Genomic DNA, 20,773 nt, shown 5'->3' with positions numbered 1-20,773 from the left:
TTTGGTTTATTGGGCTAGCAGAAGCCAGTTTGGGACCCATTAATGTCGGGTAGGCAACAGCAAAAGTTTTTGTTTTTTGTTTTTTTGTTTTTGTTTGTATGTTTCGGATTAAACGTCTCCCAATCAAATACGTACGTTTAACCCAACATAAAAAATCTCGAACCTTCCCCATAGTTTGCTTTCTAATGAATGAATTTTCAATTAGATATGAAATGTTGAAATAAGTGGTTCTAAAGAGGTGTTTAAAATTCTTGCAGTAATTTAAGATTCTAATCAATAATTATCTTCCATCTCATGACATGCCATTTCTTTCATTAACCTTTTTCCCTTTTCTATATCAGTACTGGACCCCATCTCTGTCTCTCACTCCATATAGGAAACAAAATAAAAAACGCAAAAGTAAAAGAAAAAGAAGAAGAAGAAGAAGAAGAATCAATCCATGGTATGTTCTGTTCTGATACCTTGCTCATATATGTTTTAATATAATGATCATGATCTTTTCTTTTCTTTATTTTTCCTCTTCTTCTTCTTCTTTTTTCTAAATCTTTTATCTTTTATCTTCACAAATTCTTGCAACATTTATGCATGGAGGAGCCATAATGGCAAACATCGAGCCCAATAGCTCACCAGTTGGGTTGACATTAATTAATTAAAAATATTTTAGTAATAAAGAAATTTTATAAAAATTGATGTAATACGACAGATTGAAATCTATCGTAATATATAAAATTATTTCAATAATTTATAAAAATTCTTTTTAGCTGTAATATTTATCTCAAATAATTGGGAGTATGCATATTGTTCCATCCCAAGCTTGGGCTACAACGATTGGGACATAAACCTAATTATACAGTACTAAATTGGGCCAGCTTAAGGCCATACTAGCTTTCCTTGATTGAGTTGGAAGGGGTATTTCAGCTCATTATTTTGATAGCGTACGTAATATTCTGCATATATATATATATATGAAAGTCTTACAAAAATTAAAGTGCCGATCCGTTAGAATGTACTCAAGAAAGAACAAAATGATGAAAACGAAATCGGACGTCACAGCTAGCAACGATGAATATCGATATTGTGAGTTAATCTTTTTTTAGAGTTTGTTCTTTTCGGCTTATAAGATCTATCTCGATCTTTAATTAATTAGTGTTTTAATTTGGACTGGATCGCTATTTTATGTTCTTGGCCACCTAGCTATAGCCGATCGAGCACGAAACCAGTGGATGGGAACCCAACCCATGATATTTTCCATGATGCATGGAGAGGGCACACGAAACATAAAGTAAAAAGAGACATGGATACTCTGAACAAGCACACCATAACTTGCAGAAAGTATCATGCAGCATACAAGTTGGTGAAATACGAGATACAACAGCTGAAAAGTATAAAGCACTGACACGGGAAAGTAAAGCAACAGAAAAGCATGTGAAGCATGCATTGACAGCTGAATAGAAGGCACACAATTGCAGATAAAGTCATGTGAAGCAGCATTTTAGGTTGTCATGAAAAGTAATGTCTTGGATTACTGGTAAATTAGCAGAAAATAAAAAGTTAACTTTAGGACTCATTTCCCTTGTCTTTCTGTTTTTCTGTAATCTATATATATGTGTGTAATAGATCATTGTATGTAGTTAGTTGAGTTAATAAGAATCCTTTTTCTCTACATCAAGGCTTTATTTCGAGTTCTTGTTTTTACTTCTAACATGGTATCAAAGCAGGCTTGTCCTGCTATGTTTGCTTAAATTCACAAACTATGTTTGCTTAAGTTCACAAACAGAAACTGTATTTTCTGAGCCATGACATCTTCTTCTTCTTCTTCTTCTCCTATTTCCCTTGTTGAGGACCTAAACAGTCCATTCTTTTTGCATCATAGTGACAATGCCAATATTGTTATTGTCTGACCTCCATTGAATGGTTCAAATCATATATCTTGGAGCAGATCATTTCTGTTTTCCATTTCAATCAAAAATAAAATAGACTTTCTGGATGACTCAATTTCTGCTCCTGAGTTATCAGACCCTTCATATGTGTCATGGTTTAGATGCAACAACATCTTGCTAGCTTGGATCCTAAATTCTGTTTCAAAAGAGATTGCTTCTAATGTATTCTTCATGACTTCAGCTAAATAGGTTTAGGATAAATTTAAGGAGAGATTTGCTCAACCTGATGAAGCTCAAATCTATCATCTCCAACACAAACTCAGTAGCATTGTTTAAGGGCATCTCTCTGTAAGTGACTACTTCACCCAACTTAATGCTATTTGGGAAGAGTTACATAGTTACAGACCACTTCCATGTTATACTTGTGGAAAATGTACTTGTGATGCCTTAAAACTATTGGTGAAGTCCAGCAAGGAGACTATGTCTTCAAATTTTTAATGGGATTAAATAACAGTTATGACTCTGTGAGGGGACAGATCATTTTACTAAGTCCCTTACTTTCACTAGACAAGACCTTTTCATTAATCTTACAAGAAGAAAGACAAAGGCAGGTAAGGAACTCAACTTTGCCTATCTCAGAGCTATCTGCTCTTTTAGCCTATCAAAATCTTTCAAAGAAAAAGGAAAAATCAGACTTGATCTGTCATCATTGTGGTAAGGTTGGACATACGAAGGATAAGTGTTATAAATTAGTAGGATTTCCACCAAACTTTAAGTTTACCAAAACTAAGTTTGGAAATAATCCTGCTACATCATATTCTACCAACCAAATTACTGCACAGGTTGCCTCTTCACTTCAGGAATCACATGCTCCAAGTACTTCTCAACTGAATCTCTCTCAAGCACAAGCACAACATCTCATGGCTCTTATCAATGCTCAATTTCCTTAGCTCAACTTGGGACAAATCAAGCCAATATTGCCTACTCCTGCTCCTGCTTTTGCTGTTGTCAAACCAAATCCTCCTGAAAATAATTCCTCCATCACACCTTACTCGAACCTAGCAGGTAAATATCATTGCCTCTCCATTCTCTCATTGACTGCTGATCACTCTCATTTCAGTGAGATAAATCATTACAAACACATATCACCCTCTCAACATAAGCAGTCTGATATTTGTCACACACCATGGATCATGCACACATGGGCCACTGATCACATGGTGTGCTCCACCTTCTTTTTTGACAAAACTCCTTCTTGTATTCAAGCTTTTGTGTAGCTCCCAAATGGTACAAAGGGCCATGTCACACACATAGGTACTGTCAAACTTTCAGAATCACTGATTTTGACTAATGTCTTGTGTGTGCCCTCATTTACTTTCAATCTTGTCTCAGTCAGTAAGCTAACTCATAGGCCAGATACATGCCTATTTTTCTTAAGTGATCTGTGCTTTATTCAAGTCATCTCTTCATGGATGACGATTAGACTTGCTAAGGTTCATGCTGGCCTATATTACTTGCTGCCTTGCTCCCATGACAGCAACATCAGTCTTCCTTCAAATCTCTACAACCAAGCTCGGGCCAATCAAGTAGCTTCTCAACAAGTTTTTGATCTATGGCATTTTAGATTAGGACATCTATCTTCTCAAATAATGAACTTGATTCATTTTTATGAGCCTAATGTAAAATCTAAAGATCAATCTCATTGTAAAATCTGCCATTTGGCTAAGCAAAAACATCTTTCTTTTCTTTCAAGCACATCTACTAGTTCATTGCCTTTTGACTTGATACATTGTGATATATGGGGTCCATATTCTTAAGCCTCCCTTCAAGGTTTTCATTACTTTTTAACCATTGTAGATGATTATTCAAGAGTGACTTGAGTTTTCTTAATGAAACTAAAATTAGATACAAGATCTATTTTGCAGTCATTTTTTTAACTCATCCACACTCAATTCAATAAGAAAGTTAAAAAGATCAGGACTGACAATGGCTTTGAATTTGATATGGTCAATTTCTATAAAGACTATGGCATTATCCACCAAAAATCTTGTGTTTATACCCCCAACAAAATGGTGTTGTTGAGAGGAAACACCAACACCTCTTAAATGTGGCTCATGCCCTTCTGTTTTAAGCTACACTACCCACTCAATTTTGGGGAGATGAAATTCTCACAGCTGCATATATCATTAACATGATTCCTACACCTCTTCTCTCCAACAAATCTCCTGATGAAATGCTCTTTTCATCACCACCATCATATGCTCACTTTTGAGTGTTTGGATGCTTGAGTTATGCTAGCACCACCAAACAACATAGAACAAAATTTGAGCCACGAGCCAGACCATGTATCTTTCTAGGATACCCTGCCAATGTCAAGGGTTATAAGCTCTATGACGTAAAAACTTATTCCACCTTCATCTCTAGGAATGTAGTCTTTCATGAATCTGTTTTTCCCTTTCAATTTCCCATTCACTCTCCACATTCCTCTAAGGAAAACCACTTTGCTTTTCCTCACAATCTTGTACTCCCACCTGCAATACCAGATAATTCTTTTCCACCTTCTAGTATACCACAAGTTGAACTACCAGATGACTACCTTTCAAGTACTCCTTTGACACAATCTGAAACAAACTCTTCTGAACCCTCTTTCCCTACTACCTCCCTTGACTCCACTCCTCTCCTAACCCAATCCATCGAGTTGCAAACCATCCTCCCCCTTCGAAGGTCCACCAGAGAAAAACACCAACCTGCCTACCTCCAACAATACCACTATCAGGCAGCAACTTCCTCCACTCTTCACCCACTCCATCATCACTTGACCTATAGACACCTCTCACCATCCCATCACTTTTTTTCTGCTTCCCTCACACTCTCTTCTGAACCATCCTCCTATAATGAAGCTGTCCAGTTTAAGCATTGGAAAGATGCCATAAAAAATGAACTTAGTGCCTTGGAAGAGAATAATACTTGAACTGTTACAACTCTTCCACCCAACAAGACTACAATTGGTTGTAGGTATGTATCCAAAATCAAGCTTCATTCAGATGGCTCTCTTGAAAGACATAAAGCAAGACTTGTAGCCAAAGGCAACACTCAAAGAGAAGGCTTTGACTTCCAAGAAACCTTCAGTCTAATGGCCAAACTCATCACAGTTCGTGTCTTCCTTGCCTTTGCATCCATTCAAAACTAGATTTTATCTCAAATGGATGTCCATAATGCCTTTTTACATGGAGATCTCGATAGGAAAATTTACATGGAATTACCACCTAGTTACAACATTCACAGAGAGCAGCTTGAGGGGGAGAAATTGGTATGAAAGCTGAATAAATCCATTTATGGCCTTAAACAAGCATCAAGGTAATGGTTTTCAAAATTCTCTAATTCAATCACAGCCATTGGTTTTCAACAATCCAAGTCTAATTACTCTTTATTCACTAAAGAAAGTCAAACATGAACTTTCACAGCACTCCTAGTATATGTGGATGACATCATCATAGGAGGTAATTCTCAAGAGGAAATCGATCTACTCAAAGCCTATCTTCATAGCAATTTCCAAATCAAGGAACTTGGACCCCTCAAGTATTTTCTGGGACTAGAAGTTGCAAGGTCATCAGCTGGAATAAACATTTGTCAAAGAAAATATACCCTTGAAATCTTGGAAGATTCAGGGCTTCTTGGCACCAAACCTGTTTCCACGCCCATTGAGCTGAATCATAAACTAGTTCATACCACAAATGAGATCCTACAAGACCCTACAGCCTATAGAAGACTCATTTACCTAACCATTACTAGGCCAGACATTACATATGCTGTAAATGTTTTGAGCCAGTTTATGGACAAACCTTCACAAGCTCACCTACACTCAACTTATAGAATCCTCAAGTATCTCAAGGGCTCTATAGATCAAGGCATCTTCCTATCAACAAAGTCATCTCCACACTTGAAAGCATACAGTGATTCTGATTGGGCTGCTTGTCCTGAGACTAGGAGATCAGTTACAGGTTTTTGCATATTTGTTGGGGACTCGTTAGTAAGCTGGAAATCAAAGAAACAAGTGACTATTTCTAGGTCCTCAACAAAAGCAGAATATAGAGCATTGTCATCTACAAGCTGCGAGATTGTTTAGCTTCTTGGTCTATTAAAAGAATTCAGCATTAACCATGCACAACCTACTCTTTTGTTCTGTGATAACTAGGCAGCCATTCACATCACCAAGAATCTCATCTTCCATGAGAGAACCAAACATATAGAATTGGATTGTCACTTTGTTAGGGAAAAGGTCTTGGCTGGAATCATAACACCTATCCACATTGCATCAAAGTTTCAACTGGCAGACATTTTCACTAAGGCTTTGACAGTTTCTGTTTTTTAGTTATTACTGTCTAAAATGGGCATACTCAACATCTATGCCCATCTTGAGTGGGAGTCACACGAAACAGAAAGTAAAAAGAGACATGGACACTCTGAACAAGCATACCATAACTTGCAGAAAGTATCATGCAGCATACAAGTTGGTGAAATACGAGATACAACAGCTGAAAAGTATAAAGCACTGACACAGGAAAGTAAAGCAACAGAAAAGCATGGGAAGCATGCATTGACAGCTGAACAGAAGGCACACAATTGCAGATAAAGTCATGTGAAGCAGTGTCTTAGGTTGTCATGAAAAGTAATGTCTTGGATTACTTGTAAATCAGTAGAAAATAAAAAGTTAACTTTAGGACTATTTCCCCTTGTCTTTCTATTTTTCTATAATCTATATATATGTGTGTAACAAACCATTGTATTTAGTTAGTTGGGTTAATGAGAATCAATTTTCTCTACATCAAGGCTTTATTTCGAGTTCTTGTTTTTACTTCTAACAGAGGGGCCAAGCCTACTGTCTATATCACTAATAATACACTCTTTTGTCAAATTGGAAGATGCTGCATGCATGGTGATCAAAAGATATTGGACCCTTCATTCAGTATATGGCCGGATGATTGATCTGATTAACAACCTGCATGCATCTATACATTGAGCTCTCATCTTCCTTATAATTGTCATTCCCAAGAGCAAAAGGAGAGAAATTAGCGTTTGGAAATTAACATGTGCCTTCTATAGGAGATCACCACATTAATTAATTACCGAGATGCGTGGTTATTTATTTTGACGGCTTTCCAACTATGAGCGAAGCACGTACAGGCCGTACAGATCAGTTAATTTGGAATTCATCAGAATGATATCGATCGATATCATTCGTACGTTCAAGGACGACATTACTGGAAAAGTTCATAATAGTAAAATCTTTTCAGAACACTCTAGTCTCCAAATCAGCCCATATGAACATGCATGCAGGACGATACTGAATTTAATTAAATTCAAATGGAAACAAGAGATTTTTTTTTTTTTTCCGGTCCTGATCATCAGAATGTACTAGAAATTAATCATAGATTTTTCTCTCGTCTCTTTTTGTTGTTTCCGACATAGAAAAATGCATGCATAATTTACCACAAGATCAGAACATGCATCACTACCTCTAGACACAATGTCCAACCTCAAGACATGTATTAATTATATATATCTTCTATATATAAAAAGTGTGTATGAAACGGAAAATCTTGTTTTAACGGTTTTTCTTGTTTTTCCGTTAAAGTTAACACCGTTTGTTTTAACGGTTTGACATATAAAATGAAGATATAAATATTGAAAGAGATAGCATTCAATGTTGTTATATGATTTATTAATCACAATAATAATAATACTTAATAGTTTATATAATAATAAGTAATTAAAGATTAGTTATTATATTTTTCTCATTTTCCTTAACATATACACGTGTATTAGGTGCATAAGACGTAAATCCCTAAGTATAATATACGTGTATTATACATTTCATTAACTCAGATTATTGAATATTTCAAATTTAAAAATCTCATATAATATATAATACAAGTGTGTTTAATCAAAGTGTTTTTTCTTTTCCCATGGTAGTAGGACGTAACTTCCGCTAAGTCATATTCCACACGTAGGCTTGCTATGATGGTTACATGACAAAGGCCGTGATCCTTGAGCTAATCAAGAAAGAGTAAATTCGGCCAACAACTTCAAAATATATTTTAGGATTTATATATATGCTATATATAGAAAATATTATACCACAAATTTTATAAAAAGATTATGTTTTAACTTTATGCTGTCCCTGATCGACTCAACCAACAGCAAAATAAGAATTTTAATGTTGTCTCTATTGATCGTCTACAGGATGACATAAATTGATGAATAATAATACAAACATCAAACGACACATATTTTGAACTACCGTTTATGTTAGAATTTTATTAAATTTTTCGTATACATCTTTGCTAAAATTATAGATGTTATAAACATGTATTAGATTATATGATATTTTGAACTAATTTTTTTATTTTCTCTAATATGCCTTAAATTATTAAGTGACATCAATAATTTTTATAAAATATATATTATTTTTTACAAATAATCATTTTATAAAATTAGACAAACGTGCTTTGCACGTTGCTGCCACCTAGTATATATATATATGGCTTGAACTTTTCCAGTAATGTCGTCCTTGAACGTACGTACGAATGATATCGATATCATTCTGATGGTTCCTACTGCACTTAGCTGCAATTAATATATATTGAAGAACCCTAATCAATGTAAGAAAAATAAATTTTTGTGATCAAAATTTAATGATAAAAAAGATTATTTTTTATAATTTTTTGTAAGAAATAATTTTTTTGTCACTAAATTTTAATCACAAAAACTCATTTCTCTTATAGTATATAATTTGTTAGGTTAAATTAATATTATTCTTTGTTAGTAGTTTACGGAACAATATTATGAGAGATTTCGATCGGAGTCGTGGCTGGCTAGCTCACGTACGTACATAAAATAAGAAAAAGAAGTCACAGCTAGCTAGCTAGCTACGGTCACCGGCGTCGGGGATCAGATAATTTTCTGTGTACATTTATTGATAAATTAATGTCACATGATGATCTATTGATCTGCATCTTCTAGCCGTATATGGAGGAGGATCATCGACGGTCGAATACTACTACTGGCCGTGTCACAATTTGCAATACATCATGCATATCATCTTCGAATTTTCTTTTATTAAATAAACAATGCGTACATATATATATTTGACTTGTTGGTCATGCATGTGGTTACATCACACTAAATATTATTAATGTCATTTGACAAATCTCCGAAATTGACGGTGCAAGCTGCTGATGATCATCGTACCTGCATTTCTAATGAACGAACAGCGTCTGTACGGATTATATCAAATTAAATAAATTAAGAATTTATTTATTTTATCATTAGACGTTATCGATCGATCGATCGAGATTATCCTCTATGAATATATTATATATATATATATTCGCTTCTTAGTACACGTATCTGGCAGACCACATAATTCATGATGATACGTTTCTAGGACGTTGAATTTGAATTATTAATTTAAAGGAATAAATTAACTTAATTTTTCAGCTTAATTGGTTGAAATGATAGATATTTCTTTTAGCTAGGTATGTTGCATGCGAACAACTGTAATCTATTGGGACATCGTACAAAGTCAATTAAATAAAATTTTGATGTTTGATTATTTGTGCTAATTAAGGGTTTTCTTAATCCTAAAATTAAAGTCTAAAACTTAAAACTACTTGTCTATCTTGATATCTGACGTTCCATGTATTACGGCAGATTACAAGATATTGGTTCAACTAAGTGGCTGAACTATTTTATATAGGTTTATGTGGCCGTGCAGCCGAAGGCAGCCCTTGTTGCTGCTAATCTATTCAACCTAGCTGTTATATATCTTGATATCAAAGGATAGGACTCATGAATTTAAGCGTGATGGCCGGAATAATGACTGACAAATCATGCAAGCCTGTCTTTGCTTAATTTCCTGTTTACCTACCATACTATATTCTCACCCAAAGCATGCATGTTAGCATGTAGCTGGAATATTTGTTTTAATTTTGCTAGCTAGTTTGTCTTTTGCACGAACGTCTCAATCCAACCCCAAACAACTAGCCAGGCTCATGGAATGCTTTTGACGTGCACATGGTCCCTGCGTTAGACTAATATGTAGTATATGCTGGCTGCGAGCTAGCTTCTCATGGTTGGAAGGTCGATCTGGGTGCGGCCTGTTGCGCTCATTTTGTTTTCCGAGTCCTTCACTTCTTTCTATAAGTTTTTAACCTAAATATATGTATGACCTTCTTCTGAATTCTCTTGCGACAGCTTCATGATCTGCTAGCTGCTGGAGAAGAGTACAAACGGATCAGACTTGTATCTTTGGTTCTTGAATGCAACTCGATCGGAGTTTCTGCAGCCTGAGCAGCAACAAGTGGTAGTACTGCTTGTGCAAGAAATCAGTTTTCAGATAGCCGAAGCTTTGAGGTTCGGATTCTCAATCTTTGAAATTTAAAATTTAAACTCTTGGTTATAACTTGTGCATGCTTGGCTTTGAATATGGCATAATTCTTATTATTCAAAATCATGCTCACAGTAAGGCACTCAAGTGACTTAATTAGCAGTTGACTAATTCTGATCCACTTCAAAAGGTGTTCAAGATATTATGACAGTAATGCTTGCATTTACACAAATCTGATATTAATGTAGTCACAACCCCTAAAACCTTTCCATCTTTTGTAATGATTTAATTAGATCAGTTTTGCATTTCATAAGAGTGATTAAAAGACAGATGGATTATGATGGAGTCATCGTACTGTTACATGGATATTTTTGCGATGAACTCATCATGTGTGGAGCAACTCTCGTTATCATAATTCCTAGTGGCCGCTAGCTAGTGCGTGTCTGTGATCTATCTCTTTTCCCTCTTTTTGTTATTCTAATTCCTTTACTGAGAAACTTTTATTTAAATAATTATATATATATAAATATATATATTTACTCTTTTTAATTAACATATTCTAGCTCCTTTCTCAAACGACTTTTTTCTTTTGTTATCTTTTTATTTCTATTTTCTGTTACTTTTAAGTTTTATCTTTGCCTTTTAAATCATTTTTATTAAATAAGAAGATTAATATGGTTTTTTTTTTTTCTTTTTCATTTTTCAATGGAGTGACTGACATGTCGAAAAGGTTCATACCATCACCTTTTAATTAATTGACACATGGAATTTAGGTCACTAGGAAATTTTCGTCAGGAAAACTGGTAATAACCAGACAGAATATACAAAATTACGAGTTTCTTAAAATCTTAAATTTTAATGTATGAAAAGTGAAAAAAAAAAACATGGGTTTATTTTGAAAGGTTAAAAGTTACTCAGACTGATTATGCAATTATCCCGGATACCTAGTTTCTTACTTGGGAATGATTTTATTCAAAGTACTATTCACTCATTCAAAGTATTCACTCACTGTTTTTAACCCCCATTAATTGTGGATTCTTTCAGGTACCGTGCTTTTGCATCAATGGAAAACGAGATACATCTTGGTATTGCTCAACAGGATTCCCCTGAAGTTCCATCTCTCATCAAGTATATATCATCAAATGAAGTGGCTGGCTTTGATGACATTAAGTTGGCTAACTTCATCAACGATCATCATCAGCCAAGCGAATCTCAATCTCTCAGTCCATCAGCTATTGTAAGCGTCTGTGAAAAACAGGGCGATGAAACTGAACCCATCTGCCATCATCAAAGGGGTTGTTCTATTTCTATCAGCATGCCTCCATCTCCAGTTGAAGTACACTTACAGAAAACCAGAAGAGTTCTCTTCAGTGGCGAAACCATTTTTAAGGATGGGATTGCAGATTCTTCTTGTGTATCCGAGACTGCTGGCAGCGGTCCACCAAAACAGCTAAAACATCATTCTCAGCCAATGCCAACAAATGCTGCATATGATAAGGATGAACAATTTGCCTACCACCAAAGTATTGAAAGGTTGAAGGACAAGAGATTTGATTCCTTCAAAACATGGTCTGGGAAACTTGAGAGGCAGATCACATTACTGCGAGGAAAGCCAACACCGGCAGCCGGACCCGAGGAGGACACAGGGCGGAGTAGAGAAGTCGAAAGAAATTTACCTGTGGATCGGTACTTCGATGCCTTGGAAGGGCCAGAATTGGAGAACCTTAAGGTATGTGCTTTCCTTTCCCAACCTTTTGGAGCATTTTACATAGTTCATAAAGTGGGGCTATCCTCTAATGAATTTTGGTTTTGAAGTGAGCAAGATGTTTGTTTCTAGCTTGGAGATTGCAGGCTACGGTTTATATGATTAAGGCCTGCAACCTTAACTCCCATACATATCATCAAAATAACTTCTCTAATATAACAAAGCAATCACGTGCTGCTATTGCTAGCATTTGCTAGTGTTCAGTTCCTTCTCTGTTGCCTTGGGACATTGCTAGTGCAAGTCTGAAAGTAACAATGATAATGAGGAAACTTGGTCAGACTGGTATTTTTACCTTTATATATTGATCGTGCTTCTTTCTGATTAATGGACTGTTTTTCTACATAAAGAGTAACTTAGTAGATCTTAGATGCTACTATAATTGGTTACTTTGCAACCTATTTGTTTCACTATCAGATTTGTATATTGAATTAAGATTTTCTTTTAAACTTCTTGTGCTTTGTTCTTCTTCATCATTCATGTGCAGTCTTTGTAACAGGCTTCAGAGGAAATGCTGCTTCCGAATGACAAGACATGGCCATTTCTTCTACGTTATCCCATCTCTTTATTTGGTATCTGTCTTGGAGTTAGCAGCCAAGCAATTATGTGGAAAGCCCTGTCCACTTCTGCCTCCACAAGATTTCTTCACATAAGCTCCGCAGTAAATCTCGTTTTATGGTGCATTTCTATTGTTCTTATTGCCACAGTTGCTTCCATCTACCTTCTGAAAGTGATTCTCTACTTTGAAGCAGTTCGCCGTGAGTACTACCACCCTATCCGAATCAACTTCTTCTTTGCGCCATGGATAGCCCTCTTGTTCTTAGCTCTGGGAGTGCCACCTTCAGTTGCTAACAACCTGCCTCCAGCTCTTTGGTATGTTCTCATGACACCAATTTTCTGTCTTGAGCTTAAGATCTATGGACAGTGGATGTCAGGAGGCCACAGGAGGCTATCAAAGGTGGCCAATCCTTCAAACCATCTCTCTGTAGTCGGAAATTTTGTGGGGGCATTACTGGGTGCATCAATGGGGCTAAAAGAAGGGCCTATATTCTTCTTTTCTGTTGGTTTGGCTCACTACTTGGTCCTATTTGTAACTCTCTACCAGAGACTTCCAACAAATGATACTCTCCCAAAAGAGCTCCATCCAGTGTTCTTTCTATTTGTAGCAGCACCAAGCGTTGCTTCAATGGCATGGGCAAAGATTCAAGGCACCTTTGATTTTGGTGCACGGATTACTTACTTCATCGCCCTGTTCCTATATTTGTCACTGGTTGGTATCCCTCCCCTCTAACCCAAATGAACATAAATCTTTACTTCAAGTCTCCGCTTAGAAAGCATAGACACTAAATGATTTTTCTGCGCTTTTGCAGGGAGTTCGGCTTAATTTTTTTCGAGGGTTCAAGTATGAGATGACTTATATTTCTCGATCCCTTGAGAAAGTATATATTGTTAATCCATTAGCAGCTTTGATTAGATTTTCTAACATTCCTTTTTCATTTGATTCCATGTATAGGTTCTCATTGGCATGGTGGGCCTACACTTTCCCAATGACTGGTGCTGCCATTGCAACTATCAGGTACTCAAATGAAGTGCCAAGTGTAATAACCCAAGTTATGTCTGTCATACTATCTGCCGTTGCTACCCTTACAGTTACAGGTCTGCTTATAACAACCATCTTGCATGCCTTTGTTCTCCGAGACCTTTTCCCTAATGACATTGCTATTGCCATCAGTGACAAGAAACCAAAACCGTTGGGGAAGTGGTTCCATGTAAGACATGGCAGCTCAGATTCTAGAGATATAGAAATTTTCTTAAAATTTGCAGGCTCAGATGGCAGAAACGATTTAGAAGCCTCTCGAAAAATTCCAAGCTCTTAATTTTGTAGATAGGCCTTAGTCTTTAGCTTCTATTTATAATTTGGCCCATGTTTCCATGGCCTTAAGAGTATGGTGACATCGTTCAATGTCTTTCAAGACTCGCACACACGGGAGGAACAAAATTTAGGGTGAATGGACAGGTCCAATGAACATGTGTACAGAGTGAATGGACGATCTAGTACTAAATAAGCGGCGCCGAGTGATGCAAAAACAGTAGCTGAGTTATTGTAAATTGTAAGAGATGAGTATTGGGTAAAAACTAATATTTTTGTATTTTCTTCTAAAATGTTCAGTAATATATAGCAGAAAAAACCATGGCTTTGAATATCCTCATATTGGTCGCACACTTCATTCTATAAACCTTGCTAGGGTAGGAATTATCAGGGCCGGCCAATGTATATGTGATATGTGATTCCTGTTTAGAAAAATTTTGGTCATTAAGTGCCAGTACGTAAGTACACAATTCATTCTACCATGGTTTCATGAGTGGATTCCACATTGTCTAGTCATTAAGCCTTTTAATTAATATAATATTGTCACTAAATGAAACTTTCACCTCATAGATATGGATTTAGATATAAGATGAGATGGTTTTAGATGAAAGATAAAAATTGAATAAAATATTTTTAGAATATTATTATTGTTTTAAGATTTCAAAAAGTTAAATTGAGATTTTAAAAATTTGAATTTTTTATTATATTTTGTGTGTGAATTAAAAAAATTGTAATGATGAGATGAAATGAAACGCTTTCCAAATCCAAACAGAGAGTTGATCAACATAAATTAAGATTATTCTAGTGGTTAGTTGATCAATATAAATTAGGACTTAAAGATATTATAACATAGAGAGAAAACTCTGAGATAAAGTTTATTCATAAAAGTTGAAAACTAGTTTTGAAACCCACAAGCTGAGTTTATATAGATAAAGAAATCCAAGATTTTGAGAATTTTGTCCCAAAAGCCAAAATTTCAAATATTGTATAAAAATAAAATACATAATAAAATTAGTATATTGCCAAAAGTTAGGCCCAAATCAAAATAAGACTCATCCCTAAAAGCGACAACGTAACCTTATCATAAAAGAAAATTAAAAAAGATTTAAATCTACCATTCAAAGGGTGAAACAGCTTATTTGGGATCGAAATGGGGACCACCAGGCATAGTTAGGGGAACACAATATGCGTGGCGATAAGAGATTTTTGAATTTGGATTACATGTGCAATTCTAATATTTGTTAAAATTATAACCAAAATACTAACACCTGCATAAATTTTCATATTTACCTGCCATATGTATGCCGATTAGCCTTCTTGAAGTAATCCAGCACCATCAATATGCATAAATATCATGTCTAGCATAAAGGTTGCCATTCCATTACGTCATTCAGTCAATTATAAATGTCTAGCTAGCTATATGCATGCATGCATGCTGAATTTCATTATCGTCAAAACTAGCAAAAACCAAGCAATTTAATTCGATATGGAGTACCCGGCTGGCCTGTCGTAGTGCATTGAATAATATTATATATATAGGTACGTGCAACAATTAATAAGCATGAACAGAATTAAAGAATTGAAGTTGTATGTACCATTCAATTCAGTAGTAGATATATATTGTCGTTGAAGTACTGGATAGAACGGTCATACGTACCCAGATGCATGCTTCCGACATGCTGATCATCGGAATGTAACAAGGTTTTGGCCCCGTACCTAGCTGGTCTCTTTGGGTCAATGTCATGTCTGCAAGTTGTAAGAATCAAGTCCTTCTCAATGCACAATATATAATTATTATTCTCTCGATGATACGGAGCTTATACTTGATGATCACCATCTTCATCATAATCAGTTCATTAATGTATTTAATTACTTTCTTCCGAAACTAATCTATCATGTGTGAATTGCAAATATTAAATTTGTCTAAATAATATTAATTAGGACGTAGCATCGTGATGAGTTGATGGTGACTGAGATCCTTAATTGGTACGTACATTTATAGCACATATATAGTTGTAATTCTTTTATTTATTTTTGTGCCTCAAATTAATCATGCATGTTATCCTATACCATAATTATCTATGGTCCTCTCTATGCACACTACAACAAAACTATATAATTATTGTTAAAATGAGTTTATTCTCGTCTCAAATAATCATTTTCATCATAAATAATTTGTCATAAAAACTCTTTTTTCTTATAGTAGTGGTGAAATAGTTAGCAACTTAGCATGCCTCACTTCCATATGTATTAATAAGAGAACCAATTGAATTAGATTCTTCATTTTTTTTTTTTTTGGGGGGGGGGGGGGGGGGGGGGGGACATTATATATGATCTGTTTGTATTTTTCTGTTTTAACTTCATTTTCCTCTTTTTGGGACCAAATTCTCCTAAGCAAACATTATATATATATACACATAGTTATAAGATACAACAGTCAAAATAATTGAAGACTCTGACAATCATCTCAAAACAGCTAATATAATATAAGAAAAAACAGGATCTGGAGCAAGTGACTTGGCTCCCACCCATTGTCCATGAGAGGAAGCCACTTGAATCGGTTTTTTTGCAATCCAAAAATCTGACTGTGACACTACAACTAAAAGTCACAATAGATTGTGTTATACTGCACTTTGTTAACTTGGCTTGGTCGACAGAAACTTTCGCTTCCTCTTTTTCATGATCTTTGATTAGGAGAAACTGTAAGATAGAAAAATAGCATCCAATAAATGGCTCGATATGCCGGCAGCCAATAGTCAGTGGCTGTGAAGGCACATTGGGATCAAGCATCATTGCTGTTGAGAAGAAATTAGTTGGATCTACAAGATCCAAGGCCGCTAATCCCATTTCTACAGTATGTTGCATGGTGGCAGAAAGCGCACCATGGCGTAGTGGCGCGTGACTTGGCTTCTACCCATTGTCTAAGAGAGGAAGCCACTTGAATCGGTTTTTTTGCAATCCGAAAATTTGACTGTGACACTACAACTAAAAGTCACAATAGATTATGTTATACTGCACTTTGTTAACTTGGCTTGGTCAATAGAAACTTCCACTTCCTCTTTTTCATGATCTTTGATTAGGAGAAGTTGTAAGATAGAAAAATAGCATCCGACAAATGGTTCGCATATGCCGGCAGCCAATAGTCAATGGCTGTGAAGGCACATTGGGATCAAGCGCAATTGCTGGTGAGAAGAAGTTAGTTAGATCTACAAGATCCAAGGCCGCTAATCCCATTTCTACAGTGTGTTGCATGGTGGCAGAAAGCGCACCATGACGTTGTGGCGTGTGGACTCAAATATTTCGTACTAATCATCGAGCTTTAGCTGGCTAGCTGTCATGGTTTGGTTTCGTTAAGTACTATTATAGAGACTAATTTGTATTGACTCGGCGCACTCAAATATTTGATCAAAGTTGATGGCCGGGGCCAAATACTATTTTCTTTCAAGAAAAGCAACACCGCTATGCGCCTTAATATATATATATATAGCAGTTTATAGTTCTTAATAATTTGGTTCATTCATTTCCCACAATTCCCCTGTCAATGTAAGTACATTTCGAAGACTTATCCTCCAATTGCAATTTTATGCAATATTGTGTAATGGTGACTAGCACAGAGACGTTATCACTTGGGTAGTCTTGTTACAAGCTACAGTGACTGAAGGTTCAATAGCAGCGACAAGTAGCTAGCATGTATATATATATATATATGTGAGGTATTATGGTCCCCCGCCCACAAGCTTATTGAGGGTATGTATTTTAATTATAGCAACAAGGGAAAACACAAAAATTATATCAAATAAAGCTACTGATCTCAGCTCTCGGTTGAGCTGCTTCCTCCTATCGACGTGAAGCAGAAGATCCAACAGGGAAGACAAAAAAAGAAAGTAGAAAGAAATGCAAAAGCTAGCAGTAGTGTTATCAAGCTTTGGCATATCTTATAGCACATTTTGTCCATGTCTCCCTATCCTGCTTCTTCACATGTGACAAACTTCTTAATCTTAGCCCTTTCTCTTTCCCAGTTCCACTGGCTACAATTGGGCCAGCGCGCTAAACTCGAATTTATTAGGTTCCATGGCCATGACTTGCAATGGATCGATCGAGATTCAAGATCATTACAAGAATATATATATATATATATATGCACATAATTTGGAAGACAAAGTACTCCTGTCACGTACATACTCATGCATGGACCACATGCATGGCTTAGCTAGGGAACTTGAAAGCTCCATCGCTCTTCTTCTTTTTCTTTCTACTTTCTTTTTATGAGGATGGTACCACAATTTTATTGATCACTTTCAATTTTAGGGAAAAAAAAAAAAACCTAGTTTCACAAGTAAACATGGTTCTTGGTTCTAATTAATCAAAACAAAATGGTACTCGAAGTAGTTCTGTTTATTTTTTATTTAAAAAAAAAAAGAAATTATCTACCAACCACATCAGTTTAAATAGCATTTAGAAAGATCTAGTACATGACAGATTATGACACTGTGTCAACAATGCAGTAAAATTCTGGGGAGTTTAGGTCTGCACTAGAATTATAGAAAGATGTGCTTTTGGGATGCTGTGGCATGATGCGGCTTGCCTTGCCTTTCTTTTTGGGTATGACAACATCATCTATGATGGTCTTCGACATTAAATAACGTTGGATCTAACTTTCTAAGCATCAAAGGCATTAGTTTAATCATTTATTTGCCTGCACAATGAGTGAAGAATAATTCATGAATAGACATCATGGGTAGGTACTACAGTATTGCTGTATGGATATGGGCAAAACTAGAGCCCATAACAATGATTGCGATGCGAAGATCAGCTTGAGGGATGCTTATAATTGAGGTGCAGGGATCTACCAGACTAATAATTACTTATGTAACTATGTTAACGCGAATATACAGGCTGGCTGTCCCTCGCACGTACGGCAGAAAGTATGTACAGCTAGCTCGATCGATGGAATCAAAGATTGTTCCAGGCACAATATATATGTACTTTTCTCTGTAGTCCTTTGCCTCTGTCCCACGTTTCTATACAACAGTTGGTATCCTGTGATGGATAAAGGAAAAGAAAATAAACCCACTTCAACTTTGTAGCCATAGATTAAAATGAGAAAAAAATCGCCTGAAACTTGAAGTGAAAAGAAGCAGACGAAGAAGAAGAAGAAGAAGTTGGCAACTGAAATCTATCAACTGTATAATATATGAAAACAGAGTGGAATGCTAGAAAACAGCCCTCCAAACGGTTAGATTTCAGTTAATAATGAAATTAAGCAGTCATTTTGGAAGGTTGTACTTCAAGGTTGGATATCACATTATTACTCTCCATTATTCAAATCTATTGGCATGAGAGTACTTAACTACTCTTAAATTTTCATAAATTTTATCAACGATTGATCTAATGGTTATTAAAAGCTGTCATGTTAGCCGAACAAAATAATTTTTAAATAGTAATATGGTTGAGGTCGGGCATAATTGACTAGTTAATCAACAGAAGCTAGGAATTGATCATACTGAGAAAATATGAAACACTGAGAAAATACCCTGAGAATAGGGTTTATAAGTAAAAGTTGAAAACTGTGTGCTAACAAGCTGGGTACGTTTGAATAGCTAAAGAAACTTGAGATTATGAGAATTTTGCCTGAAAATGCAAAATAAAAATTATTGCATAAAAATAACATAAGTAATAACTTAAATATATAGCCAAAAATCTGGCTTAAACTGAAATAAGAATCATCCCTAAAAGTGACAATGAAACATTATCGTCAAAGGAAAAAAAAAACTTAAATCGACGATTCAGATGAGAAACTAACTGATTTCAGGATTGAAACGTGACCATTAGGAGTAGTTTAATGACCACGACATGCGCACCGAAAATGACTTTCTGAATTAGGTCATGTGTATGATTCTGATACCTGTAACCAAAATTATTACCCAAATTTGAGAAATCTTCACCTTTTGCTGCCATATTTACTCTAATCTGCCTTCTTGGGGGAGCCCAGCGCTATCAATGTAGAATCTATCATATCAACATCATCAGGCTTGAATCCCCCTCATCAATACTCATATTCACTTATTTTTTTGGTCATTAGTTGTAGTAAGGAAAAGCCTTATATGAACTTCAAAAGATAAAATTATGAGTCACTCTTGCCTGAGGCTCATTTTATGTATAAGAATATTAATAATAAAATGAGTCATTCTATTTTCAAGCGAATATGAAGCACATCTATCACGTTGTTCATGATCACATGAAAATATACGACTTATTAGAAAAATTTAAAATTTAATTAGCATATAAATTAAATCTTGCTATGTCACTAATGTAAAGGTATGTCCTTCACAACGACTTGAAAATATAACTTTTACAAATTAATTTAACTAAAAAAGTCAATCTAGCATTATTGTGGGTAGTAATACGAAAACAAAATCAACAATAATGGTTTTGAGCAAGGTGGTGAAGTTTATTAATATATAAAGTATTAATGGAATTAATACAATTTACAGCAAAGGTTAATTATATATTATTTCATAGAATTGCTGCATTTCTTTAAAAAAAAAAAAATGTGAAAATTGAAAGTGAGTTTGGATGAGTTGAGTTAAAAGTTGAATAAAATATTGTTAGAATATTATTTTTTAATATTATAATTGTTTTGGGATTAAAAATGTTGAATTGTTTATTGTAGTTTGTGTGAGAATTTAGAAAAGTTATAATGATTAAATAAGATGAAATGTTTTTTTTATCCAAACCTAGCCTTAGAGATCAATTGATGCTCACCTTGTGGGTACGAAAGAGTAGCATTTGGTTCGAGTGACTGCTATATATTCCAAGCTAGTGACACAAACAAGTGTAGTTTTCTTCTAGTCACCTCAATTAGTTGTAGA

General features: G+C 35.3%; 1 protein-coding gene and 1 long non-coding RNA gene across 3 annotated transcripts; both read left to right on the top strand.

Annotated features, from left to right (window-relative positions):
* The first annotated feature begins 395 nt into the window (after positions 1-395).
* Positions 396-1,682, top strand: LOC122311976. Of its 2 annotated transcripts, none has more exons than XR_006242920.1 (2): positions 396-442; positions 1,195-1,682. It is a non-coding gene; the product is annotated as an uncharacterized LOC122311976 (long non-coding RNA). The 2 variants fall into 2 exon arrangements; XR_006242919.1 differs by lacking the exon at positions 396-442 and adding an exon at positions 453-1,077.
* Positions 1,683-9,796: 8,114 nt separating this feature from the next.
* Positions 9,797-14,187, top strand: LOC122309251 (S-type anion channel SLAH2-like). The gene is made up of 6 exons (XM_043122650.1): positions 9,797-10,032; positions 10,137-10,295; positions 11,314-11,998; positions 12,531-13,301; positions 13,402-13,433; positions 13,545-14,187. Exons 3-6 carry the CDS (start codon positions 11,333-11,335, stop codon positions 13,906-13,908), a joined length of 1,833 nt encoding a protein of 610 aa, XP_042978584.1. The 5' UTR covers positions 9,797-10,032; positions 10,137-10,295; positions 11,314-11,332; the 3' UTR covers positions 13,909-14,187.
* The last annotated feature ends 6,586 nt before the right edge of the window (positions 14,188-20,773 follow it).

Source organism: Carya illinoinensis, chromosome 5 (assembly GCF_018687715.1).
Source record: "Carya illinoinensis cultivar Pawnee chromosome 5, C.illinoinensisPawnee_v1, whole genome shotgun sequence".
NCBI classification, from domain to species: Eukaryota; Viridiplantae; Streptophyta; class Magnoliopsida; order Fagales; family Juglandaceae; genus Carya; species Carya illinoinensis.
The sequence above is the reverse complement of the archived record's forward strand: the minus strand, read 5'-3'. Positions and strand labels throughout refer to the sequence as shown.